The following is a 27839-nucleotide window of genomic DNA, read 5'->3' as shown; positions in this document are numbered from 1 at the left end:
TATTATTACTGGAGTAAAACATTTTTGAAAAACCTATTCATTTGTACTTCTTTTATGAATTGTGTGCTTCTATCGTTTATTTTTTTATACTGGGGATTTTTAAAATTAATTTCAAAGAGCTTTTTGGGCATTAAAAATATTAACCTCTTATGACATATACTCCTCTCAAGACTTTTTTTTTCCTCTCAAGACTTTAAAGGAACCTTGTCAACTACCCAGAAGTCAACAGAAGGCAAAAAAAATATAAGGTTTTGATCTACTGTCTCATAAATTAATTATACCTTCAGTGCAATAGTCCAATATGAACAAATGCCTCTCTTATTATAAGAGCAATAAGACGAACAGTGGAGTGCAATATACATTTTTATGAAGCACTCTTGAAAATTTCAAGTACACTAATACTTATAACTTGTTTCATAGTGCACCATTTCTCAACCATTCAATTTCTTTCCAGCTAAAAGCACTCAAAAGAGTCTCAAGGACTAAATTATCTGATTAACCCTTTAATGCCAATGCTTCACAGCTCTTGCTCATATACATGTCAAGTTTACACTGACATTTAAAGGCCCTAACTTGCAGTCAAAGAAAGGATTAATCTGTCCTTGGTTTATCTAAATGACCAAATAATAAGATTTAAGTGATAACCAGCTGTAGGAGATGTCCTTATTAAATTTGATAGGATTTTTAAAAAGCCAAGTAATGTAATGAAGTTTGCAAAGTAATTTAGATTAACCAGGTTTGACTGCTCAATTTGGAAGTGATTCAGTGCACAGGTATAGGCATAGAGACGATTTTTAAATATTGGGCTTTGAATGTTCCTGACCAGAAAGTCAAGAAATGTTAAATGAACATTAAAATATATTCTTTAGCCAGTTTTCATGCCTCATAGAATAAATACATGCTTATTTTAGCGTTTTTTTTTTTTTTTTTTTTTTTTTTACCTTGTCACAAGTTCCATTCCTTCCCAAGGAACTGTTTACATAACTTATGGCACAAAATACAGTACAAAATAGGATATGGTAAAAATATGAAAGGACAGCCTAGTTCTTGAAATGTTAACATTCATCCAAAATGTAAATGTCCCAAAAGCCCAGCCACAAAGCTCCTGTCGAGGACTTTGGGGGAGTACTCTCATTTAGTACTGAATCTTCATTAGCCAATAATGTCCAAGTGAAAATGTTAGAACTTGGAAATGCTCTTAATGGCATTGGATTTGGTTACTTTAACTCATTCCACTTGTTATGTTTCTACTTCTTTATCCTATGCACATTCTTAGTTACTTAGAAATTATGTGCCCTTTGCTATGCAGAAAAATATGGAAAAGTTAGGTTTACTGCTTGATTCTGTCCCTTGTCTTCCTATTTACTCGGCGAAAGCCATTAGCCATTTTCAGTCTGTGCAAGACTAAGGGCACCTAACAAATCTTAAAATGATAACATGTTACAATGACACTTTACATCTGCAATGTGTATAACTGCACATATTCACACAAACAACTGTCCTGATACCTAAGTTTATATATGTTGTAGACTATAGGGAAAGAGAAGAGAGACAAAGAGACAATTCTTAGAATCATTTTATATTATTGTATTAAGGTAGTGTTATTCACAACCCAATAGCAGGTGGTCATAATCATTAACAAAATAGAAAACAACTGAGAAATTGTACATATTGAAGATGTCTATTCTTTAGGTGTATATAGACCTCCATAAATATGTACTGGGTCACAACAGAAAATTTCTTCTTGAGGTTGGCAGTAAAAATAGTTTGAAAAGCACTGTATTAAGTATGTGATGTGATGATATCCTTCATAGCATTCTTTTCCTCACTCCAGAGGTTTTTTACCTCTTGCTTTTCACTTATTCTACAAATGTCTACTGAGCAACTGCTATATGTAGGTTGGGGATCAGATATTGGAGAGTAAAAGGCAACATAACATTACTTTTGGGAATTTCTACCTATTATCCTACAGATGCAAGGTTTCAACTAAAAGCTTAAAAACAAGTTAACACTGGATGAATTACAACTGTTACTATGCATTTTGATGGCCATGAAAACATAAGTGGAACGTGTCAAAAACTTTCAGGAATAAGCCCCTTCACAGAATCTTAAGCTTCTTGCTGCTTCTCATCAATGTCTGGAGAGAGATCCAGTATGAAATCTATAATTGAGATAGAAATTCTCTAAAGATGTATTACTTTCATCTACCTTGTTAATTCCTTAGGCCTTCGGACAAGAAAATTTTTTCAGCAACCAAGATTTGGATTCTGGCTGTAAAATTTCCCTTTCAGATTTACTTTTTTTCTGAGGGAACCAATATTTTTTGCTTTGAATATATATGATATTTATGTATTTGGCAAAAATTTGAAATGAGATTTTTTACATTTTAAAAAAATGTAACTTTCTTTAAATGATACCTTACTTGGAAAACTAAACTGCACTCCCTCACCCCCGAAGAAGCCAACCTATTCTGTTGTTTAATCCAACCACAACATAATCTAGAATTTTAATTCTCCTGCTACTCAAATCCTTAATATTAAGCAAGCTGTAGTATAAAGTTTCACATTGTAATTACGTTATTTCCTCACTCTTCCCCTCCCCACCTCATATACTTTAAAAATGGCATGTAATATGTTTTAAGATAATGACATTTCAATGTAGAAGTGCTTCTAATGTTATTCTCTGATGAAGTAATGTTCTGCTTGTATAAAGATTTAAAAAATGATGGATTATATTCTTTAAAACAGAGTACCCTTTAGAAATAATAGCAGGTAAGAATATATTATTTTTCTCTTCTCTGATCTTTTTGACAGATTCACTAAGTGTTATGGTTTCTAGTCATCATTAGCGACTTCCAAAATCAGGCAAATTACCTTACACATATACATATGTATCTTATGTAATCGGAAAAAATTTCGATTTTGTTATTTTTTCAATAATGAGTTTTAAAGCTTAAAAGCTATTATTAGTATTTTAGTTCATTCCATTGCTGCTCATGGTAGGCTGGTGATATAAGGCTCACACACATTTTCAAGAAATAGAAGAAAACTAAAGGAGTTGACATGCATTTTAGAAAATAAACTCAAATGATTAGGTAATTAATTGGTTTACAACTGTACTAGAAAAACTTTGTGATAAAACGAGAATCTTTTCCAGTCAATCAAAATCCAGGTTTGGCTATGGTGTATGCTGGAGCTGGCTCTTCCCAGCCTTGTGTTCAGTGATGTCATGGTAGCAGCTTGAAATCAGTCACAGCAGGGGTATTTATACCCCAGAAGTAAGAGGTTCTCTTTCCATTTTGAAGACCTGTTAAATATTTCCCAGTATACTATTATTATTCCTTTAAAATACAATTGAATTCTTTGTTCGTAAGAATCTTATTTGAAGATCTAAATCGTTGGTGTTTTTCATATAAATCTTTCTGCAAAAAGATTTAAATGTCTCCATTAATTAACAGTAATGGAAATGCTAGACTTTCACTGTGAAGGGATAAATATGTGAGGTCTTATCTCAAGAAATGTTCTTCCTTTCTTTTGAAGGAGCTGTTTCAGAATAAACTTCAAAATTTGGATTTTTACCTAAAAAATGAAGGTATCATATTTTTAATTCAATCTACAGTTAGGAATCAAAATATCTAGATTTCAAAGAGAACCTAACAGATTTAAATTCTGTCAAAAATGTCTATGATTTAATGATAAAAAGTTAATATAAGATATTTTATAAAGTATGAAACAATTTTATTAGACGAACTCATTTATTTGACACATTAAATTAGGCAAAGAAAAATATATGCAACTGCATAAAAAGAATCACATTCTTATACTACTTGAACATATAGCAGTGGTCAAAAATAATGAATTGTGGAATGGATCTCAGGATTTAATGAAAAAACACCCTGCACGGCAAAACTTCAGGCTTCTAACTTCACTGAATCCAATACTAAACGTGCTTCCTTATATTCCTCAGCTTCTTCCAAGTCTTTTTCACTCTCCTGAAATGAAATACAATAAAAATTAGACTTATCCTTCTCAAACTTCAGTGCTTTTTTACTCAGATTATTACAAACCATCAAAAAAATAAATAGCTCAAAAAGGATTCCAAACCTCATCTAAATATTATGTAATTTCACAGATTTCCCATATTTCTGTTCTTTCTTTACAGGTAAAAGAAGAAATAACAGGTTTTGTTGTTTCACTGTATAGCATTCTCACAGTAAGTGAAAAACAGGGTCATCTAAAGCTTTTGGCATTAAATAACTACATAAAAACCTCAAAAAATTTTATTCTCATTCTGTCAATATGTCACCAATCAAAAAGTATTATTAATGGACTAAAAATTAAAAAATGATGCTTTACTAAAATGCTACATATATAACAACATTCAGACCAAAATAATCCTCCAACTACCCAAAATGACAAAGAAGGTTAGTGGTGTCACACCAGAGATAAGTATCATCTTTGAATTAGAAAAATGAACTGTCTGCTTATTAATATTATGTACTGTACTACAAGGAAACAAAATACTAAAACATTTTTTGACATTTAAAGACTGAGTTTTTCCTTGCTTTTTCATACATAAAGGTCTTACTATTATTATGCTAAGGGATAAATGAAATAATACCATCTAAGTTACAGAGCAGAGGGAATAAGGTATGAGTATTTATTTAATATGAAAATTTAAAGCAAAAGGAGTAAGAATTTGCTTAACTTAGATTATAGGCAAAAATTTCTTAAACCTCTATATTATGTCTTTGTTAGTAAATATAAGCTCTTTGAGGGTAGAAATATTGAATACATCCTTACACACAAAATATATCATCCAAAGACAGTATTATTTTTTTCAAGCAATTTCTATTACTTTTTAGCTACTAGATTCATGAGAGAAAAAAACCATTTAAATTGTCAGGAAAGAAAAATGGTGCTTTTGTCTCAGGGAATATTTTAATGTCGTAATTATTTCCTTCTTTCATCTATATTTTATTTCAAAACCACAGCTTTATTTTTGGCTGTTAAGGAGAGTTATCTTGACTTTAAAAGGTTCCTATAGGGAAGTCCGGGTGGCGCAGTGGCGCAGTGGTTTAGCGCCGCCTGTAGCCCGGGGGCGTGATCCTGGAGACCAGGGATCTGGTCCCCTGTCGGGCTCCCTGCAGGGAGCCTGCTTCTCCCTCTGCCTGTGTCTCTGCCTCTCTCTGTGTCTCTCATGAATGAATAAATAAAAACTTAAAAAATAAAATAAAAGGTTCCTATAGATAAATATGGAGTTCTGTGTCTAATTAAAGTAAATGTTAAACATTTCTCTTTTTCCTTTCTTACAGATTTAGTCCTAATATTATTTTTGTGGGAAAACAAATGTCATTCTTTTTCAAAGAATACATATGATCATCCTGAGAAAGCCTCACAATATTTTTGTTATATAAGGCACAACTATGAATCACAAGACAGCTATGTAGCTAGTTAATATTAGTTCAAAACAGAAGCATGAAATGAGATTAGTAAAGGAAAGGTTAGAATTCATCAAATCATCATCAAACAGCAGTAACAACTGGCTCGGATATAGTATTATGCAGTTATTTCCATTATGAAAGAAGTAAGACTACTTTTAATTATTCTTAGAATCTTTTATAAAATGATTCTGTCACTGTATCACAAGGCATTTATATTATTAGCAGGTATGATAACACTGTTATCCAGCTATAAGTTAATATGAAAAGACTGCTTATATTACAAGGCTTTTTTTTTTCCCCTCTCAAAATGATTAATGTTGGACTCTAAAAGCATTCCAGATCCTTTTCATAAGGGCCCAAATTCATTTGAAACATTTGGATCTTTTTAAAATTTTAAATAGTCTACTTATCTTTAATGTACCAAAAAAAGATCTTTATGTATGAACACTAAATATTTCAAGATATTGCTGGACAATGTTAGTGCTCTGAATATCTACCATAGTAACTCAAATATATTTAATTAACTAAGTTTAAATAAATATAATAAACATGCTATATATAGTACTTCTACTGGAGGCGTAACTTAAAACACAATTTAATCTCTATTAATTATTTTAAAATATCTGGTACACAGGGCAAGTGAACAAAGTATGCCTCTAACATAGTTTATAGTGTTGAATACTTAAGATTTTGGCCTTCCATGTATTAGACTGAAAAAAAATTTAAACAGAAGACAGAAAAGTATTTACTTACTAATAACTGCAGAAGATCAGTATATGCAGCTTCCAACCTGCGCTGGCAATCTGGGATCATCATCCGGGACTCCTGCAGTATCTCTGCCTATAATGAAAATCTCTGTGAGACAAGCAGAGATAGTAGAACTTATGTGTTTAGCTCACAACTCTGTAAATATCTAATATGATTTAAAAGAATCAGAAAAAATTATGGGTAAGTTAAATAGTTCAATATTTAAAAAAAATAGTTCACTATGTTAAATTGTGATTATTAGAAGTTAGGCAGAATGACTATCACACCATAAAATATTCAAAAGTACAAGTTTTAGATCATTTGGTAATCACCTTCTCATGCTAAGTGAAAATTAACTGGAAAAGCTTTTCATAGAGCATTTATTTAAAAAGGCTATTTAAAATAACCTATTTTTCCTGCTGTCACAAAGCACCTTTATCCAAAATGGGATCAGCTGGTTATATAAATATCTCCTGCATCTTCTGAGTAATAAAGAAAAACAGTGTTCAGATAATATCACATGGAGATAATTACTGCATGAAAAAAGTTATTGAGTTATTGATCACATCGTGTGCACACTGCAGGAGGTTCTCACTGAAAGACAGAGGTAAAGAAAAATGAAAAGCAAAGACCAGCAGGTTCATATTTTTGATGCTTATCATGCATAAAAAGTTATTACTTATCCTTGTGCTTCATTTTAGGAGAGAGATTATTCTCCCCATGCAGTTTGAGCCAAATTACCAACCTGGCACCCCTCTGAATCTGAACCTTGCCTATTCCTCCTGAAGACAGACACAACAGAATTAAACACAAGAATATTTATTCTGGAGGGTATTTCTGGACTTAACATACATCATTCAAAGCTGAACTGTAAAATATCAAATCTATCACTGAGAACCCAATCAGTAGGAGGGTAAATAAATTAGTGCCAGAAGTCCCTCAAATAAGTCTTTTTTCTAAGCTTTATCTCCTTAAACTATTCTCAGAGACACAAAGATCATTTAAACATTTATCTCCAAAAAACAGTGTTTGGTCAAATACCTTTGGTTAAATGGGTACAAATCCCAAACTTTTACTAATAAGCTTTATTACCTAGCTCATATAAAACAAAAAGGAAAGACGTAACTTAATGGTAATCATATTTTATTAGGAGCTTTAGTAAGTCCCAGTATCTTCTTCCTTTCCCTAATAGTTTTGTCACAGCTCACACTATAAACAAAAATCAGAATCATAAGATAGAAGGATGCTCTCCAGCCATATCTATTTTCTCAGGTGAAAACCTCTTTCACTAACAAACACTGGTTGAAAACTTTAGACACAGGATCACGTGACTTCACTCACTACTAATCATATTATATCTAGATATTTAATCACTGCAACTAAATTATTTTTATGTATCTGATTAGTCTAAATAATTGTGAAAAATCAGTGATAGGCACATTTCATTGGATACATGATTCATATTTCTTCCTTATGAACCTCCCTTGAGAATAGCTTCTAGGAATTAAACAAGATGAAACGAATATAAAGGGTTAAGATCAAAAGCTCGCTAAGTCAAAATGTATACGTGTAAAAAGTTTTTTGAAAGCTTTAGTATTGTCAATGAAATGAACTTAAAGCAATAATGCCCAAAATAACTTCTATTCATTATTACTCTATCCTTTATTATGGAACAATAATCCTCATTTAATCTATCAAAACAGGACTATGATGTAACTAGGGCCAAAGATCAGTCTCTCCCGTATATCAACCCCAATTCATTCAATAATCTTACTGTGTATCTAGGATGCCAGGTACAGGGGATACAAAATGAATAAAAGGTTTCTATCCTCCATTCCAGCATAGAAGCATATACATGAAAATAAACACTTGACAACAGCTTCAAGACGATTATGCCACTGGGAGCCAAAGGTATACAGTACATTGATGCCTATGATGTGGAATCCATAAACCACATCTTTATCAAGGCCATAAATCATATATTTTACCTTGTATCAATGAATTACAACTGTCAAGAATAATTTTAAGAGATCATATATAAGGTGTTAAGATTATATATAGTAAAGAAACCCCTCAAAATACCTGAACTAAACTAAATGACTATTATCTTCCAAAGTGTTCCCCTTGGGAAAGAGTCACTCAAATGAATGGGGCCTCTTTTTAAAATACCTGAATAAACTCTTAGTTTATTCTAATGCTGACTGTGATAAAACTGAGTTTAAGTTAGGATCTTGGCATAGATTGGGAAATACAAGGAATCTTAGGTAACATATAAGAATGTGGTCCTACTCATGTCTTACTGTTTTTAAAACAAGTTAATGATGGGGGGAGGTGATTATTCAGGTAAAACAGAAGTTTGGGGAAAGCTTAGCAAGATTCAGATTTTAACTATGAATAATTACTAAACTAAAATCTGATCAATTTCCTTCATAATCAAATGTATATAAGTCGGAAGGGAATAGCCCCAATTGGGCTTTTTTTCATTTTTCAGAAAGAAGAGTTCCGTGAAATAATCTGGCCAATGTCAAGTTGTTTTGCTATTGCTCAATTGAGATAAGATTTCTAGCTTCTTTAATGATCCATTCAATCAAAGCTGATTAGTACCTAAAATAATCTCTAGGCATTCTAATATTGGATACTGGCTGCCTCTAGAATCAATGGTAACTGCATTAGTTTGCCAAACTAAGTTTTATAGTAGTTCAGAGATTACTATAATAATGGTTAAGTCTCCTTTTACGCATAGGTAAAATTGTAATATGCTATTAAACATGTTAAGAATTCCGTATGAAGGGACGCCTGGGTGGCTCAGAGGTTGAGCTCCTGCCTTCAGCTCAGGTTGTGATCCCAGTCTGGAGACTGAGTCCCATATCAGGCTCCCTGTGAAGAGCCTGCTTCTCTATGTCTCTGCCTCTCTCTCTCTCTCTCTCTCTCTCTCTCTCTGTGTTTGTCTCTCATGAATAAATAAATATTAAAAAAAACAAAAACAAATGAAGAATCATGGAGTCAGAAGGGACCTAAGTGGTCATCTAGTGCAGCCTCCTCAATTTACAAATAAGAAAGTTGAGTCAGAATGACTAACTAGTTGATAGGACCTGAGTTATAGCCCATGACTTTGATTTCAACTGTAGCATGTGGAAGAGTGATAGTGGTAACCATGCTCTAAGGCCTCCAATGATCCTGCTCTTGTGCAGTCACCTCCCACACTACATTTGGGTTGGGCCGGTGACCAATAGAACGTGGTAGAAGTGGCTTTATAGAACTTAATACCTGAGGCTAAGTCTTAAGAAGTCTTACAGCTTCCACATGGGGCCTCCTGAAATACTTCTGGGAAATCCTTCTCTCAGGACCTAGTTTTCATGTTATGAGAAGCTCTGGAAGGATGGATGGAAGGAAGAGAGAAAGGAAGGAAGGAATGACAGAAGGAATTTGACTTCTGTTTTGTGGTTATTGCTGAATGATTAAAGATATATAATGAATTCCAAGAAAGAAAAAGTCTGAACCCTTAAGTCCTGAGATGTCAATAATCACTTTAAGTATAAATGGTCTAAATCCATCAGCTTAAAGACAGAGATTCATATATTGGATTCAACTATATGCTGCCTGCAAGAAACTGAATTCAAACAAGATGAAACAGGGATCCCTGGGTGGCGCAGCGGTTTGGCACCTGCCTTTGGCCCAGGGTGCGATCCTGGAGACCCGGGATCGAATCCCACGTCGGGCTCCCGGTTCATGGAGCCTGCTTCTCCCTCTGCCTATGTCTCTGCCTCTATCTCTGTGACTATCATAAATAAATAAAAACAAAAACAAAAACAAAAAAAAACCAAGATGAAACAGAGAGATGAAAATAAAAGGATGGAAAAAGATGTATCATCCAAACATTAAAAAAAGTGACTATATTAATATTGGATAGACTTCAGGGCAAAAAAAAATTATCAGAGATCAAGAAGAATGCTACATAATAAATGATCAATTCACCAAGAAAAAACATGGTGATCCCTAAATGTATATGCACTAAACAAGAAAGCTTCAAAATATGTAATGCAAAAACTGATAAAGCTAAAAAAAGAGAGATAAAACCACACAGAGCTGGGGATTTCAATACCTCACTCTCAGCAATGGGTAGAAGTAACAAACAAAAAAAATTAGCAAAGATATAAAAGATCTGAATAATCCCATCAACCAATAAGATCTAATGGACATTTACAGAACATTCTACCTAAGAAAGCAAAATACAAATATTTTTCAAGCACCCATGAAACCATCACTGGAGGAGTACCTAGGTGCCTCAGTTGGTTAAGCATCTGACTCTTGGCTTCCACTCAGGTCATGATCTCATGGGTTGTGGGACTGAGCCCCGGGTTAGGCTCCATACTCAGTGTGGAGTCAGCTTGTGTCTCATCCTTTGCCCCCTCCCCAACCTGTGCATGTGTGTGCTTATTACTCTCTCTCAAATAAATATATAAATCTTAAATAGAATAAAGAAAAGACACATTCACTGCAGTATATATAGGCTGGGTCAAACAACAACAAAACAAAAGAAATCTCAACAAATTTAAATATTTATTTATTTTTTATTTTTTATTTTTTTTAAATTTTTATTTATTTATGATAGTCACAGAGAGAGAGAGAGAGAGAGAGGCAGAGACACAGGCAGAGGGAGAAGCAGGCTCCATGCACCGGGAGCCCGACGTGGGATTCGATCCCGGGTCTCCAGGATCGCGCCCTGGGCCAAAGGCAGGCGCCAAACCGCTGCGCCACCCAGGGATCCCCAAATTTAAATATTTAATAAAAGAATTGAAATAATACATAATGCATGTAGGACTAAAATGAAATAAAAGTAGAAATCAATAACAAAAATACAGCAGGAAAATCTTCAAACCACTTAGAAATAAACATGCTTGTAAATAACCTATGTGTTAATAAGAATGTTTCAAAAGAAACAGAAAAATATACAAATAAATGAGAACGAAAGTATGTCAAATGTAGGATTCAGTTAAAGCTGTGCTGAGAGGGAAACTTATAGCAATAAATCCTTATGTTAGGAAAGAACAAAGATCTCAATTTAAAAATCTAAGTTCTTGGGGTGTGTGGATGGCTCAGTTGGTTAAGTGCCTCTGGCTCAGGTCATGATACCAGCGTCCTGGGATGGAGCCTCACATATTGGACACTCTGCTCTGCAAGGACCCTGCTTCTCCCTCTCCCTCTGCCTCCAACTCTACCTGCTTGTATTCTCTGTCATATAAATAAAATCTTTAAAAAATAAAAATCTAAATTCTTACTTTAGGAACCCAGAAAAAGAAGAGCAAAATGAACCCCAAAAAAGAGAGTAATAAAAATAAGATCAGAAATCAATAACAGGGAAAAATCAGTGAAACAGCTGAATTTTTAAAAAACTGAAAAATCTCTAGAAAGACTGACAAAGTGAGAAGGCACAAATCACTAATATCATTAAAAAAAAAAAATCTTACCTCTACAGATCTTGCAACCATCAGAGGAAAAAAAATAGAGAATAGAGTTATGATGGTGAAGCAGTGGGGGGACTTCCTTGCCCTTGAACACAGCTAGATCAACATCAAATAATTTTGAATACAGGAAATCAATCTGGGGATTGAGAGAATGATCTGCACAATTAGAGGGAGAGAACATGGCAGGCTTATTTTAACAAACAAATCAAAGCACACCTAGTTAAAGGTCCAAATACTCTACACTGTAAGCAAGGAGGAACCCTGTAGAGGCCTGGCCTGTGGAAAAGAGCAACCAAACAACAGCAGAGTACACACAGCATACACCAGAAACACTTCCAAAGTGCCAGGCCCTGGACAATCCAGGACTCCTCCTTAATACAGCATTACTCTTAGGAGCAGGAAACATAACAAGTTTTCAGAACACATAAAAGACACAAACCTAGACACAATAACAAAATGGAAGAATTCTCCCAAAAAGAAAGATTAGGAAGAAATTACTGCCAGGGATTTGTTCCAAACAGCCATAAGCAATATATCTGAACAAGAATTTGGAATAAGAATCATAAGAATACTAGCTGGCCTTGAGAGAAGCATAGAACTCACCAGAGAAGCCCTGGCTACAGAGATAAAAGACCTAAAAACGAGTGAGGCTAAAATAAAAAATGCTTCACTGAGATGCAAAACGTATTGGATTTAATCACAATGAGGATGCAAGAAGCAAGGGAAGGAACAGGTGATGCAAAAGACAAAATTATGCAAAATAATGAAACTGAAAAGAAGAGGGAAAGAAAACTATTAGATCACAAATACAGACTTAAGGAACTCAGTGATTCCACAAAGCACAGTAATAGCCATGTCATAAGAGTCTCAGAAGAGGAAGAGTGAGAAAAAGGAGCAGAAGGTGTATTTGAACAAATTATAGCTAAGAACTTCCCTAATCTGGAGAAGGAAACAGGTGTTCAAGTCCAAGAGGCACAGAGAACTTTTCTCAAAATCAACAAAGACAAGTCAACACCAAAACATATTATAGTGAAACCTTAAAATACAAAGATAAAGAGAGAATTCTGAAAGCAGCTAGGGACAAAAGGTCCTTCACTTACAAGGGTAGACATAGGTTAGCGGCAGACCTGTCCACAGAAATTTGGCAAGCCAGAGAGAGTGGCATGATATATTCAATGTGCTTAATGGGAAATATATGCAGCCAAAAATACTTTATCCAGCAAGGGTGTCATTCAGAATAGGAGGAGAGATAAACAGCTTCCAAGAGAGGCAAAAACTAAAAGAGTTCACAAACACTAAACCAGCTCTGTAAGAAACATTAAAGGAGACCCTTTGGGACAGGAATAGCAACTGTATAGGTGCTAAATGGCACTAAATTCATATCTAGCACTAATTACTTTGAATGTAAATGGACTAAATTAAATGCCTTAATCAAAAGACACAGGGTATCAGAATGGATTAAAAAAAAAAAACCCAAGACTCATGAAAATGCTGCTAACAAGAGCGTCATTTTAGACCCAAAGACATTTCCAGATTGGAAGTGAGGGGAAGAGAACCATCTATCACGCTAATGGACATCAAAAGAAAGCTGGAGTAGCCATCCTTATTTCAAACTAGATATTAAATGAAAGACTGTACTAAGAATGATGAAGAGTATTGTACCATAATAAAGATCTAACAAGTGTAAATATTTATGCCTCCAACTTGGGAGCAGCCAAATATATAAATCAATTTATAACAAACTTAAACTCATTGATAATAATGGGGACTTTAACACCACACTCACATCAATGGACAGATTATCTAAGCAGATGATCAACAAGGAAACAGTGGCTTTGAATGACATATTGGACCAGATGGACTTAACAGATACATTCAGAGCATTTCATACTAAAGCAGCAGAAGACACATTCTTTTCTAGTGTACATGAACATTCTGCAGAATATATCACATACTGGGTCATAAATCAGGCCTCAACCAGTACAAAAAGACTGAGATCATACCATGCATATTTTCAGACCAAAATACTATGAAATTTGAAGTCAACCACAAGGAAAAATTATGAATGACTACATATATATGGAAGTTAAAGAACATCCTACTAAAGAATAAATAGGTTAACAATGAAATTAAAGAAGAAATTTAAAAATACACAGAAGTAAATGAAAACGTAAAGAAATTCAAAGTCCGAAACTTTCAGGATGCAGCAAAGATAGTCGTAAGAGGAAATCTAAAGCAAAAAAGGCCTTTCTCAAGAAGCAAGAATAGTCTCTCATACACGACCTAGCTTACAACTAAAAGAGCTGGAAAAAGAACAGCAAATAAAGCCAAAAACCAGTAGAATAAGGGAAATAATAAAAATTAGAGCAGAAATAAATTATATAGATATAAAAAATGGTAGAAAAAGATCAATGACATTAGGAGATGGTTCTTTGAAAGAATTAACAAAATTGATAAACCCTTAGCTGGACTTACCAAAAAGAAGAGAGAAAGGACCCAAACAAAATCATGAATGAGAGAGGTGAGACTGTAACCCAACACTGTAGAAATACAATGACAAGAAAATATTATAAGCAATTATATGCCAACAAATTGGGCAACTTGGAAGAAATGGATAAATTCCTAGAAACATATAAAGTACCAAAACTGAAACAGGAAGAAATGGAAAATTTGAACAGACTCATAAACAGCAAAGAAACTAAGTCAGTAATCACAACTCTCCCAACAAACAAGAGTCCAGGACTAGATGGCTTCTCAGAGGAATTCTACAAAACATTAAAAGAAGAATTAATACCTATTCTTCTAAAACTGTTCCAAAAAATAGAAATGGAAAGAGAACTTCTAAACTTATTCTATAACACCAGGACTACCTAGATTCCAAAACCAGACAGAGACCCGACTAAAAAGGAGAATTACACACCAATATCCCTGATGAACATGGATGCAAAAGTTCTCAACAAAAATATGAGCAAACTGCAAGGGAAAAAAATACCATAAACAATTTTATAATACTGTTCATAATGCTCATGGATTCAAAGAATCCATGAAGAAGAAATGAAACAATTTCTTGAAAACTACAAAGCATCAAAACTCAAAAGATAACCTGAATAGTTGTGTATAATCATGAAAGGACTTGAATTTGTAATTAAAAAGATGATAAAATAGACCTCCCCGAGTCTTGATGGTTCCACTGGACAAGTTTATCAAATATTTTAAGAAGAGTTGAAACTACTTTTACACAAATCCTTTAAGAAAAGAGAAGAGGGAACATTTCCAATTAATTTTATGAGAGGAGCTAGACAAAGACCATATAAAAGAAAACTACTTAGATGCAAAATCCTCAACAAAGTCTTAGTAAATTGAATCCAGCATGTATGAAAAGAATTATACACTACAATCAAGTGAACAAGCAGGTATAAAACAAGGCTAGTTCAACAATTAAAAGTCAGTCTATGTAATCCACAATTATCAAGAGCCCAAAAAAGAAAATTCACATGGTCTTATCAAATGAGATAGGAAAAGCATGTGACAAAACCCTAAGTATCCATTCATGACAAAAATGCTCAGCAAATTAGGAATACAGAACTTTCTCAACTTGAAAAACACTATTTATCAAAAATGTACTAACATTATAATTATACTTAATGATAAAAGATTGCTACCTAAGATTAGGAAGAGGTGAGATGTTCACTCTCACCACTCTTATTCAACACAGTAAGTTAAGTAAGTCTTAGCCAGAGCAATCAACTAAGAAAAAGAAATAAGACATACAGGTTGAAAAGAAATAAAACTGTCTCTATTCACAAATGACAGGATTGTCTAGGTAGAAAACCAGAAGGAATCTACAAAAGCTCTTAGAAACTAGAGAGTTCAACAAGGTCCCAAATGGTTACAAGACCAACACACAAAAAACTAAATGCACTTCTGTATCTAACAGCAAAATATATATGTGTGGAAACCAAAACTAGAAACAGTACCATTAAAAGAAAAAAAAAAAAAAAGAAAGAAACAATACCATTTACAACATCTTCAAAGAAAATGAAATAATCAGGTATAAATCTAACAAAACACTGCAGGATTTGTATGTTGAAAATTACAAAATGCTGATGAAAGAAGTCAGATCTAAATAAACTGGAAAGGCTTACCACATTCATTGACTAGAAGACATAGTAAAGACATCAAATCTCCCCAGATTGATATATAGGTGCTTTTTTTTTTTTTTTTAAAAGTAGGCTCCACGCCCAGTGTGGAGACCAACTTGAGGCTTGAACTCACTACCCTGAGATTAAGATCTGAGCTGAGATCAAGAGTGAGATATTTAACAGACTTAGCCACCCACTTGCCCCCAGAATTGATATATAGGATTAATGCAATTCACATCAAAATCTTAGCAAGGTGTTTTATAAACATAGGGAAGCTTATTCTAAAATTTGTATGATAAGGCAAAGGAAGTAGAATAGCTAAAATAATAAAAGAAAAAAAAGAAAAGACTTAATCTTCTACAATTAAAGCTTTCTCTACAGCTACACTAATCAAGACGGTGTGGTTCTGGTAAATAAATACACAACAGGGATCCCTGGGTGGCGCAGCGGTTTGGCGCCTGCCTTTGGCCCAGGGCGCGATCCTGGAGACCCGGGATCGAGTCCCACGTCGGGCTCCCGGTGCGTGGAGCCTGCTTCTCCCTCTGCCTGTGTCTCTGCCTCTCTCTCTCTCTCTGTGACTATCATAAATAAATAAAAATTTAAAAAAATTAAAAAAAAATAAATAAATACACAACAGATTAATGGATCAAAAGAGAGAAAGCAAAAATAGATCCATACAAATACATCCAACAAGTTGAGAAAGGTACAAAAGCAATTCAATGGGGGAGAAGGATAACCATTCCAATAAATATTGCTGGAGCAACTAGGTACCTATAGGCAAAAAGATGAATCAATGAGTCTGAGAAACTAAACCTCACCCATTAAATAAAAATTAACTCAAGAAGGATTAAAGCCTTAAATGTAAGACATAAAACCACAGAAGTTTTAGGAAAAAAACAGAAAAATCTTTGGGATCTAGGACTAGGCAAAGAGTCCCTTAGACTTAAAACCAGAAGTATAATTCACAAAATAAGTATTAGCCATAAATTAGATGTTTTCAAAATTAAAAATGGTTGCTCAGTGAAAGACCTTGTTAAAAAGACAAACTGCAGATTAAGAGAAAATATTTGCAAACCACATATCCAGCGAAGAGCATGTAACTCTCAAAACTCAGAAGTAGAAAAACAAAGAATCCAATTAAAAAGTGGGCAGAAGATGGCTCACTCAGTAAAGCATGCAACTCTTGATCTCAGGGTTGTGATTTCAAGCCCCATGCTGGATGTAGACATTACTTAAAGAAATAAAACCTTAGCGAAGCCTGGCTGGCTCAGTTGGAAGAGTGTGCGACTTTTGATCTCGGGGTCATGAGTTTAAGCCCCACAGTGGGTGTGGAGATTACTTACATAAATAGAAGTCTTAAAAAAAAATGGGTAGAAGGTATAAACAGACATTTCACTGAAGAGAATATACATACACAAATAAGCAAATGAGAAGATATTCAACATTATAGCCATTAGGAAAATCAAAATTAAAAGCATAATCAGGTATCCCTATACATCTATCATGTAGGTGATGGCTTAAATGCTAAAATAAAAATACTGATACCACCAAATGCTAGTGAGGATGTGGAGAAATCAAATTACTACATCACTAGTAGGAATGTAAAATAGTATAGCCACTCTGGAAAAGAGTTTGGCAGTTTCTCTTAAAACAAAAAATGGGGGATCCCTGGGTGGCGCAGCGGTTTAGCGCCTGCCTTTGGCCCAGGGCGCGATCCTGGAGACCCGGGATCGAATCCCACGTCAGGCTCCCGGTGCATGGAGCCTGCTTCTCCCTCTGCCTGTGTCTCTGCCTCTCTCTCTCTCTCTGTATGACTATCATAAATAAATTTAAAAAAATTTTTTTTAAAATGTACTAATACAACACAACAATTTCTTGGGCATTTATCCCAGTGAAATGAGAATTTATGTTCATGCAGAAATTGTCTATAAATGTTCATAGCAACTTTTTTTGGTAATAGCCCCAAAGTGGAAACAATTCAAATGCTCTTCAATGGTTACACTGTGATACATCTATAGCATGGACTACTACTCAGCAATAATAAGGAACAAAGTTGATACACTCAGTGACTTAAGTGAACCTCAAAGGGAATTATGCTAAATGGAAAAAGCCAATTTCAAAAGGTTACATACTATATGATTCTTTAGAGTATTAATTACTTAGAACACAGGGATGGAGAAGACAGGGGCTACAAAGAGGCAGCACAAGCCAGTCTTGTGTGCAACAGTTTTCCATCTTGACTGTTGTAGTTATTCTACATGTGACAGAATTGTATGGGACTATATACGCAAACATATACAGACACACACAAATGCGTACATGTGTAACTAGTGAAACGTAAATAAGCTCTGTGGTGTACCAATGTCAATTTCATGACCTGAATATTATATAAGATACTAACACTGTAGGACGACTAGTGAGGAGTGTAGAGTGACCTCCCTAAACATTTACTGCAACTTCTTGTGAATCTATAACAACACACAGAACAAGTGTACAAACAGAGCACGATTTATAAACCTGGGTATAGGTAACAAGAGACAATGATACTTTCTTGCACCAATGGAAGTTATTTTAAATAATATTTTTATTATTTATAAAAGAAATACGGTGTTTCTTGCAGAACCAGTCTTATGAAAGATGCCTGATCAAATTCTCTTTTAAATTGAAGTGTCCTATTCTTTTCCACATAAAGAAAAAAACTTCCCCTTCATTTTTAGGAAAAAGAGATACCCAATTGTGAATGTTAGCTCATCTTTCAAGTAAATCACACACACACAAAATGTGTGTTTATGTTTCTCAAAAAGACAGATTTTTACAACACTGCAATTACATGTAGTAACTGTAAATCCTTGTTGGGAAAATTGTACCAGTTTGCCTTTTTAATATTATTTCTGGAAAATAAAAGATGAGTCATGCTTCAGGTGAAATAACAGGGACACATTTGATTATCACTGCTAATCATTTGTGTAATGGGTCAGATTTTTAAAAAAAGCAAAAGACCAGACAGAATACCTTCACTGGTTGAAGGCAAAATCCTATCTACCCCTAATTGGAATGAAAGTGGAAAAGAAGAGGGATATCATGAGCAAAGGACTAAAATCCATTTGGGCCATATTTGAAGGTTGTTTTCTATTGTTTAGACCAAAAAGAAAAGGGCAGAAGAACTCTTTGGTATTTTGGCTTAAGGTCTTCTGTCCAGTTATTTATTTCACAAGAACCAATATTAGCCTTAATCCAGGAAAGGCCGGCCAGCTGGCCGGCCTATCTACCTACCTACCTATAATTTAAATTCAATTTGTCAACATATAACACCCAGTGCTCATCTCATCACCTGCCCTCCTTAGAGCCAATCACCCAGTTACCCCAGCCCCCCACTCACCTCCCCTTCGGCAGAGTTTCTCAGAGTTAGGAGTCTCTCATGGTTTGTCTTCCTAATTTTTTCCCATTCAGTTACCCCACCTTCCCTTATGATTCCTTTCCTTATTTCTTATATTCCACACATGAGTAAAACCAGATGATAATTGTTTTTCTCTGATGGACTTATTTCACTCAGCGTAACACCCTCCCGTTCCTTCCACATCAATGTAAATGGTGGGTATTCGTCCTTTCTGATGGCTGAGTAATATTCCATTGTATATACATACAGACCACGTCTTCTTTATCCATTCATCTATCGAAGGACACCGTGGCTCCTTCCATAGTATGGCTACTGTGGACATTGCCACTATGAACATTGGGGTGCAAGTGTCCTGCAGTTTCACTACATCTGTATCTTTGGGGTAAATCTCCAGCAGTGTAATTGCTGGGTCATAGAGTAGCTCTATTTTTAACTTCTTGAGGAACCTCCACAGTTTTCCAGAGTGGCTGTACCAGTTTGCATTCCCACCAATAGTGCAAGAGGGTTCCCCTTTCTCCACATCCTTGCCAACATTTGTCATTTCCTGTCTTGTTAATTTTAGTCATTCTCTCTGGTGTAAAGTGGTATATCTATTTGTCTTTCCCCCAGTGACAAGTGATGTGGAACATTTTCTTATGTGCTTATTCGCCATGTGTAGGTCTTTGAAGAAATATCTGTTCATGTCTTCTGCTCATTTCTCGACTGGATTGTTTGTTTTTTGGGTTTAAGTTAAGTTTGATACGTTCTTTATATATCTTGGACACTAGCCCTTTATCTGATGTGTCATTTGCAAATATCTTCTCTCATTCTGGAAGCTGCCTTTGAGTTTTGTTGACTGTTTCCTTTGCTATGCAGAAGGTTTTTTTTCTTTTTAAGATTTTATTTATTCATGAGAGACACAGAGAGAAGGACAGAGACAGGCAGAGGGAGAAGCAGGCTTCATGGAGGGAACCTGATCCTGGAACTTCAGGATCACGCTCTGAGCCAAAGGCAGACGCTCAACTGCTGAGCCACCCAGGCATCCCCGTGCAAAAGCTTTTTATCCTGATGAAGTCCCAACAGTTCATTATTGCTTTTGTTTCCCTTTCAGGAAAGGCCAATTTTGACAACCAATTAGAGGTGAGAAGTTTGGTAGGGACTGATAGCATAATAAATATGTTATTACTTTTTTAAAAAAATGGGAGGGGGGCATGGGGGTGTGGAGAGCAGAGGGAAAGAGAATCCCAAGCAGACCCCCGCCCCCCACCAGAAGCTTAGAGCCTAATGTGGGGCTTGATCTTACAACCCTGGGATCACAACCTGAACCAAAACCAAGAGTTGGACACTTAATTGACTGTGCCACCAGATGCCCCATAAATGTGTATTATAAGATATGGACAGTTCAGAAGATCCATGAAAGCCAGAAAAAAACGGATCCGAGTGAGAAAAGAGCCATGTTAGAAGAAGTGGCTAATGTGGGGATTTAGCTCAGAAGAGGAGGAAATACAGGGAGACAAGTAGAGAATCTGTAAAATGCAGCACTTGGTCTTCTTGGTATTTTCTATGAGGGGCACAACAGATATAAAGAAACTATTAATAAAATTAAAGTCCTAGGCAAACAGGAATACGGTAGTGTTCTTGGCAAAGCAATTCTTGTTGCATATAATAAAAAATATGAATGGCTGGCCGTAGTATAGCTAAGCTAGGAAAAGGAATTGAGAAAAGTATGTGGGTTGGGTTAAAGAAAAAGTTTCATGAGACAAAACTGCAACTGACAACTATATATGCTACAGTTAACAATAGGGGTAAACAGAAAGATTTATTGTTTTGTAATTAAATATGGGATGGTATTTTTGAATATAAGTGCTAGGTTGACTAGGAATCTAAGAAATCATATTATAAAACATGACCATTGTGACAAGAGATACTTTTAACAAGGCTGAGGGCAGAAAGGATTTTTTTAAAGATTTTATTTATTTGCGGGGGGGGGGGAAGAGTGAGCATGCATGTGCACACACTTGGAGCAAGAGGTAGAGGGAGAGAATCTTCACATAGACTCTCTGTACTGATCACGGAGCCAAGGCAGGGCTCAATCTCACAACCCATGAGATCATGACCTGCACTGACCTCAGAACCAAGAGTTGGATGCTTAAATGACTCAGCCACCTAGGCGCCCCAAAAGGATTTTTAACAAAAATTTTCTCCTTTTTACATCTGCATATGTAGTCAATGATAATGTAGTTAAATGGCTAGTACTTTTAAATAACAATGAGAACAGAAGATTCAAGAAAAGAGTTAATCCTTACCTATAAAGTAGTATATTTATTGAAGGATGATCAATATATAAATTTTATTTTTTTCCAATATATAAATATTAAAAAAAGATTGATTATCTATGACATTATTTGTAGAATTTTATTTAGAAAGAGAACACATTTATTCTCCATTCTAGTAACTTTCAACTTCTATTCTAGCTACATGGCTGTTTTGTTTTTTAAAAGTTTTATTTATTCATGCGAGAGAGGCAGAGACAGAAGCAGAGGAAGAAGGCTCCCTGTGGGGAGTGCGATGAGGGACTCTGGGACCACGACCTGAGCCAAAGGCAGACAGGCAACCATTGAGCCATCCAGGGGCCTTTCAATACATTACTAGTGATCAAAAGAACAGGGCAAAGAAAAACCTGAGGTCAGGAGCTACACATGTGAGAAAATAAGCTTGACTGAAAAGAACCTGGATGACAAAAAGTCATATACTATGTCATACTATTTCTTACTAGATGTTGGGAAACAATAGAGGACATTGTGAGAGAGGCACAAGAGTGATATAAATAAAGCATTTAACCATCATAATCTAAGAATCAAAAATTTATATTCCATATGTAAATCCTTATGAAGAACAGTTAGTTCATGAAAGTCAGCATATCAGGTGACATGTTATATCTACAAATCTGTTTACAGTCTTCCCTCAATTTACTGGAAATTTACAAAAATCTTAAACACAAATGTTCTCTGATCTACTACACATAAAGGAAGGCAGCAGGGTCTTCTAAAAACTAAATTAAGGTTTTCTTAATTTTTTTTAAAAGGTTTTATTTATTAATTCATGATAGACATAGAGAGAGAGAGAGAGAGAGAGAGGCAGAGACACAGGCAGAGGGAGAAGCAGGCTCCATGCCAGGAGCCCGACGTGGGACTTGATCCCGGGACTCCGGGATCACGCCCTGGGCCAAAGGCAGGTGCCAAACCGCTGAGTCACCCAGGAATCCCGGTTTTCTTAATTTCTAATAGGAAGGAAGGCAGTACAGGTACAGATGCAGATAGGCTGAAAGATTTTATGGTTGGAAAAAGACAAAGTTCCCAATGGCTTCTATTTTCCCAAGGAATTATGAAACAAGTGTCGGCCAAGAGTAACTATTCAAAAAATGCTCTGATGGGAATAAGTAAGATGTTATCAGAGAACAGAGGAGGAGTATCATTATCAGTGTTGAGGTAGAGGGTAGGGGATGTTTAAAAGATAAACAGGAATTTATAAGGAAAAGGTAGGTAGGAGAAATAGGAAGAGCATCTCATACTTATGTCAGAGGCAAAGGAAAAGAGCATGTTCAAGAAACAAAAGGGCAGGACCTAAGAGGTCCAAGAATAGCAAGAGATAAGGTTGGATAAGAAGATACCAAAATTAGGGAGAGTCTTGTATGTAGTACAAAGGAGACTGAAATTTGTCATGAGGATAATCAGAAAAAGCTACTCAAGTATAATACACGTATTTATGTTGGTGGTCTTCACATCATTTTGGGGAAAATACTTGTAAATTTAATATACAAGTACATTTAACACAAGATTAGGCCATTTATATATTACATATTTTTAAGTTTATTATCATATTTTAGTAATCTCTACAACCTATGTGGGGCCAAAACTCACAACCCTGAGGTCCAGAGTCTCATGCTCTGCTGACTAAGCCAGTCAGGTGCCTCCAATTTTTATATTTAATACTTAAAATGTAGAGGCAGTATAGCTTAATGGTTAAGAGTACAAAAAAACTTTAAGATTTTATTTATTTATTCATGAGAGAGAGAGAGAGAGAGAGAGAGAGAAGCAGAGACAAAGGCAGAGGGAGAAGCAGGCTCCATGCTGGGAGCTTGATGTGGGACTTGATTCCAGGACTCCAGGATCACGCCCTGGGTGGAAGGCAGGCGCTAAACTGCTGAGCCACCCAGGGATCCCCAAGAGTACAAATTTTAAGGGCACCTGGGTGGCTCAGTCAGTTGGGTACCTGCCTTCAGCTCAAGTCATGATCCCAGGTCCTGGAATCGAGTCTGCTTCTCCCTCTCCCTTTGCTTGTACTCTCTTTTGCGCTCTCTCTCTCAAATAAATATATTCTTTAAAAAAAAAAAAAAAGAGAGTACAAATTCTGGACTCAGAACTCCTGTATTCAAATCTTAGCTATGCTGCTTGGTGGTTGTGTGACCTTGGGCAAACTATGTAACCTATGTTTCTGTATTTTTAAATGGATGTTTTAATAGTAAAGAAAAAAATAATAGCACCTTCTCAAAGGGATGTTAATATATTAGTTAACATGGTATCCTATAAATGTTAGCTATTATTATTAAAGATACAGTTTTACCTGCTTTTTAATGGCATAATTTTCACCATCTTCAGCTTTCATTTTTTCAATCTTTTCTTCTTGTTGTTTTGCTTCTTTTTCATACATCATTTTTTCTTTGACCAATCTATAAATAAACCAAAAATGGTTCCAAGGATTAATTTTCTCTCTAGCAAACAGATCATAGGAGACAAAGAAACTATGTAAATATAAAATATACTTAAAATACCAAAGTATGTGTACTAGATAAGGAGGAGAAGAAAGAAAAATACTCTAGCCATAGATCTAAGTCTGATCCTCAAACCCTTAAGTCCTATACTTGTCTAAACCAAGTGTAATCTTCAAAGCATGAAGCTCTCAAATTTTTAATTAAAAACATGTTCCACTATAATAATTTATTTAAAATGTAAAAACACTCAAAATTATTATGTACTAGCCTTTGTCTTCCTTCTTTATTAATAGATATATATTTTCAAACTTGTATACATGTACTTGAAACAACATAATGGAAAAAGCTCAGCTTACTGGAAAAAACAATTGGTATATTGCATGCCAAGTCCAAAACAAAGAAAGATTATATTGTTTTCAGCAATAAAATCGTTTAATAAGTATTTACTATTCATTTAATTTTATGCCTGACCTTCCTTGTGTGAGGGACTGGTTTTTGTCTAATCATTTGCAATAAAGATCTTTAAGTGGATTTCAAAACATGTTTTTTTGAAAAAGATTTTATTTATTTATGTATTTATTTATTTTAGAGAGAGAAAGAGTGCATGTGCACCAGAGGAGGGGCAGAGGGGGAAAGAATCTCAAGCAGGCTCCCTGCCAAGCGCAGAGCCCCACAATAGGGCTCGACCTCACCACACCAAGATGGTAATCTGAGTGGGAACCAAGAGCTGGAGGCTTAACCAATTGAGCCACCAAGGTGCCCCTCAAAATATAATTTTCATATTCTAAGGGGGTCTTTTTTTTTTTAGGATTTTATTTATTTATTCTTAAGAGAGAAAGAGAGAGAGAGAGAGAGAGAGAGAGGCACAGAGACACAGGCAGAGGGGAGAAGCAGGCTCCCTGCAAGGAGCTCAATGGGGGACTCGATCTGCCAAAGGCAGATGCCCAACTGCTGAGCCACCCAGGCCTTCCTTCCAAGGGGGGGGTCTTAATATAAGTTCAGAAATCTAAAAAGAAAAAAGTACTTTTGTTATACTACTTGAAAAGCTTCCAAATCAGATTTTAAATTTGGATTTAAATCCCCACATAAACTACAAACTAAATATTAAAAAACTAAAAATATGGTCCAGTTTGGAATTTTGAGGTGTGCAAGCAAGGCTCATTCTGTCTTTCATGATCTTGTGTCACTGACATAGATAAAAGAAAATATAATAAAATGATAATAATATTTACAGTAGAGTATTATAGGACCTTCATGCACTCGTCCTGAAGTAACTCACAGTGGAAAAAAAAAAAAAAACAAAGCAAATAATAGGTACAAAATATAAAATTTTATGTTGCAATGAATATAAACAAATAACAGAGGATACTTAAGAAACAAATAATAAAGGACACTTGGGAAAGTACTATTTCTGGTTATCCAAGGAGGAACTTCTAATGATGTGGGGTAGGGGGAGTCAGCTGGGAGTTAAACTTTTTTTGAGCTTTTACATTTGAGCTTATTCTTCATTTGACTTTTATAACATTCCTAATAGCTGAATATTAATAGAAAAAACAATCACAAGTAATGGACTATGATTATAGTCCTTCACCCATTTACTACACTTCATATAAAATGCCAATAGTTAAGTATTATTCACTGGCCTCATTAAGAGGTCTGACACTGAACACCACCCCTAGGATGATGTTCATCATCCTCATATGCTTCTCCATTGTAATGGTGCCATCTTTCCTGATTTGGATTAAAGTTCACCAGTTTTTTCAATTTTGAGTAATAAAATTTGCTAGTTATTCCTTTAGCAATATTTTCTAAATTTTCTGGAATAAAGCAAAATTCTTAGAAAGATACCAAAATATATCTAATCTTTTTAATTCTCTAAACACTGATCTCTTTTGCAAGTTTTGTAAACGCCATAGTTAACATAATACATATGTGTCATAATTTATTATACTTTAAAGGCATAATTAACTGAAAATATTTTCCATTAGTGTTACAAATCCACACCAACAGAGAAACAGCAAACCACAGAGAAACAGCAATTTCAAAATCTGGTCACTTTCAGTAATTAGACAAATACATGAGAGGAAATTATAAAACGAAGAGCAATAGAAAAGGATAGACATAATAAGGAAAAATTTACGAAATGACAATCATTAGGGGAGTGATAAATCAACTTAAATTACTTAATAATATAAGAATGGCATTAACACGATTTTTAAATATGTAGTATGGTGTTTTCCAAACTACTCCATGGTATACAAGTAAGCTTAAAAAATATTGCTTGCTGGGACATCTGGGTGGCTTGGTCGGTTAAGTGTCTGACTCTTGATTTTGGCTCAGGTCATCCTCTCTGGCTTGTGAGACTGAGCCAGGCATGGGGCTCTGTGATGGGCAAGAAGACTGCTTAAGATTCTTTTCTTCTCTCCCTTTACTCCTCTCCCAAAACAAAAAAACAAAGAATGTGTATTTTTGTATTGTTGAATGGCGTATTCTATAAATGTCAATTAGACCCGGCAATTTGATGGTGTCAATTTTTTATATGTTTGTTGGTTTTCTACTTGTTCTATTTACAAAGAGAAGAGTGCCAATGTGCGTACTTTCTAAAAAACAAACACTGTGTGCCAAGTTTTAAACATTTAAGATTTGTATTTGCATATTAAAAGATCCTAAGAAGTCCGGTAGTAGGGAAGTCAGTTTAACTTTTTTCAATGAAAAGCTTACTTGAGGCAAAAAGGACTTTTCCCCACCCAGTAATCTCCAGAACAGTTGCCCTTCAACAGAAGTTTGAGACGTACATTGTAGGCATCTGTAAACTACACAAGTTTGTATACAACATATTTAAACATACTATTCATAAAATTCTAAATAGAATAAAAGTTTTGGGTATATCAAGAATTTAGAGACCTTGAGATTAAAAATTTTAGCTTAATTTGTCCTTATTTTGTAGTTTTTCTTACTGTAAGATTTTTATAGTAATAACTAAACTTGTTCTTGGGGCCATCTAATAACTAAAAGTCTAATACAAAGCTAAGGATACAGGATGATAGGCCAATGTAATTAATGATAGTAAGAAACTGTAATAGGTTGATATTAAGAAAAACATTGTCATGGATATTTTCAAACAAAAAAATCTAGAGAAAATAGCGTAATAAATCCCATGCATTCTTCACTGAGCCTTAATGATTAGTATTTTGGCAGCCTAATATCAGGTATTTCCTGCTACTTATTTGCGTACTTATTAGTATTTTCAGACATATCAAATTTGAGTTTTGAAGTTAAAGTCTGTGATTTCTACCCCACCTCCCCATTTTACCAACCATATCAAAAAATTAACTCAAAATGGATCAAAGATCTAAAAGGCTAAGATTATAAAGCTTTTGCAAGAAAACAGGGTAAATCTTTTTTTTACAACTAAATCTTGATGACTGTGAATTTTTATGACACCAAAACTGTAAGAAAAAAAGAAATAAATTGACTTCTGTCAAAATTAAAAACTTTTGTGCTTCAAAGGACACTATCAGGAAAGTGAAAAATACAACAGAATGAAAATATTTGAAAACCATATATTGGATAAGAAACTTGTATCCAGAATCTATAAAAAACTTAATAATTCAATAAAAAACCAACCCAACTAAAAATGGCTAAAGGGAATCTGAACAGACATTTCTCCAAATATATACAAATGCCTAACAAACACATGAAAAGATGCTCAACTTCATTAGTTATCAGGGAAATGTACAAAACGACAGTAGGATATCACTTCATACTCATTAGAATGACTATAATGAAAAAATCAGGGAAAAAAAGTCAGATAATAATAAGTGTTGCTGACAAGGATGTAGAAAAATTGAAACCATCCAACACTGCTGGTAGGAATGCAAATTGGTACAGTTGC

At 34.8% G+C, this 27839-nt stretch overlaps 1 protein-coding gene across 2 annotated transcripts in view; it reads right to left on the bottom strand.

Moving 5' to 3' along the window:
- Positions 1-3735: 3735 nt before the first annotated feature.
- The window catches only part of TBCA (tubulin folding cofactor A), a 75405-nt gene continuing 51301 nt past the window's right edge, over positions 3736-27839 (bottom strand). Inside the window, exons 2-4 of one of the 2 annotated variants that reach the window (XM_072794156.1) lie at positions 23797-23902; positions 6197-6283; positions 3736-3991 (exon numbers count right to left, since the gene is read on the bottom strand). In XM_072794156.1, coding sequence (XP_072650257.1) covers positions 3911-3991; positions 6197-6283; positions 23797-23902 — 274 coding nt within the window. In that variant the 3' untranslated portion in view covers positions 3736-3910. The remainder of the gene's footprint in view (positions 3992-6196; positions 6284-23796; positions 23903-27839) is intronic. The other variant, XM_072794165.1, reaches the window with a different exon arrangement.

This window comes from Canis lupus, chromosome 2 (genome assembly GCF_048164855.1).
Source record: "Canis lupus baileyi chromosome 2, mCanLup2.hap1, whole genome shotgun sequence".
In the NCBI taxonomy this organism is placed as follows: domain Eukaryota; kingdom Metazoa; phylum Chordata; class Mammalia; order Carnivora; family Canidae; genus Canis; species Canis lupus.
The sequence above is the reverse complement of the archived record's forward strand: the minus strand, read 5'-3'. Positions and strand labels throughout refer to the sequence as shown.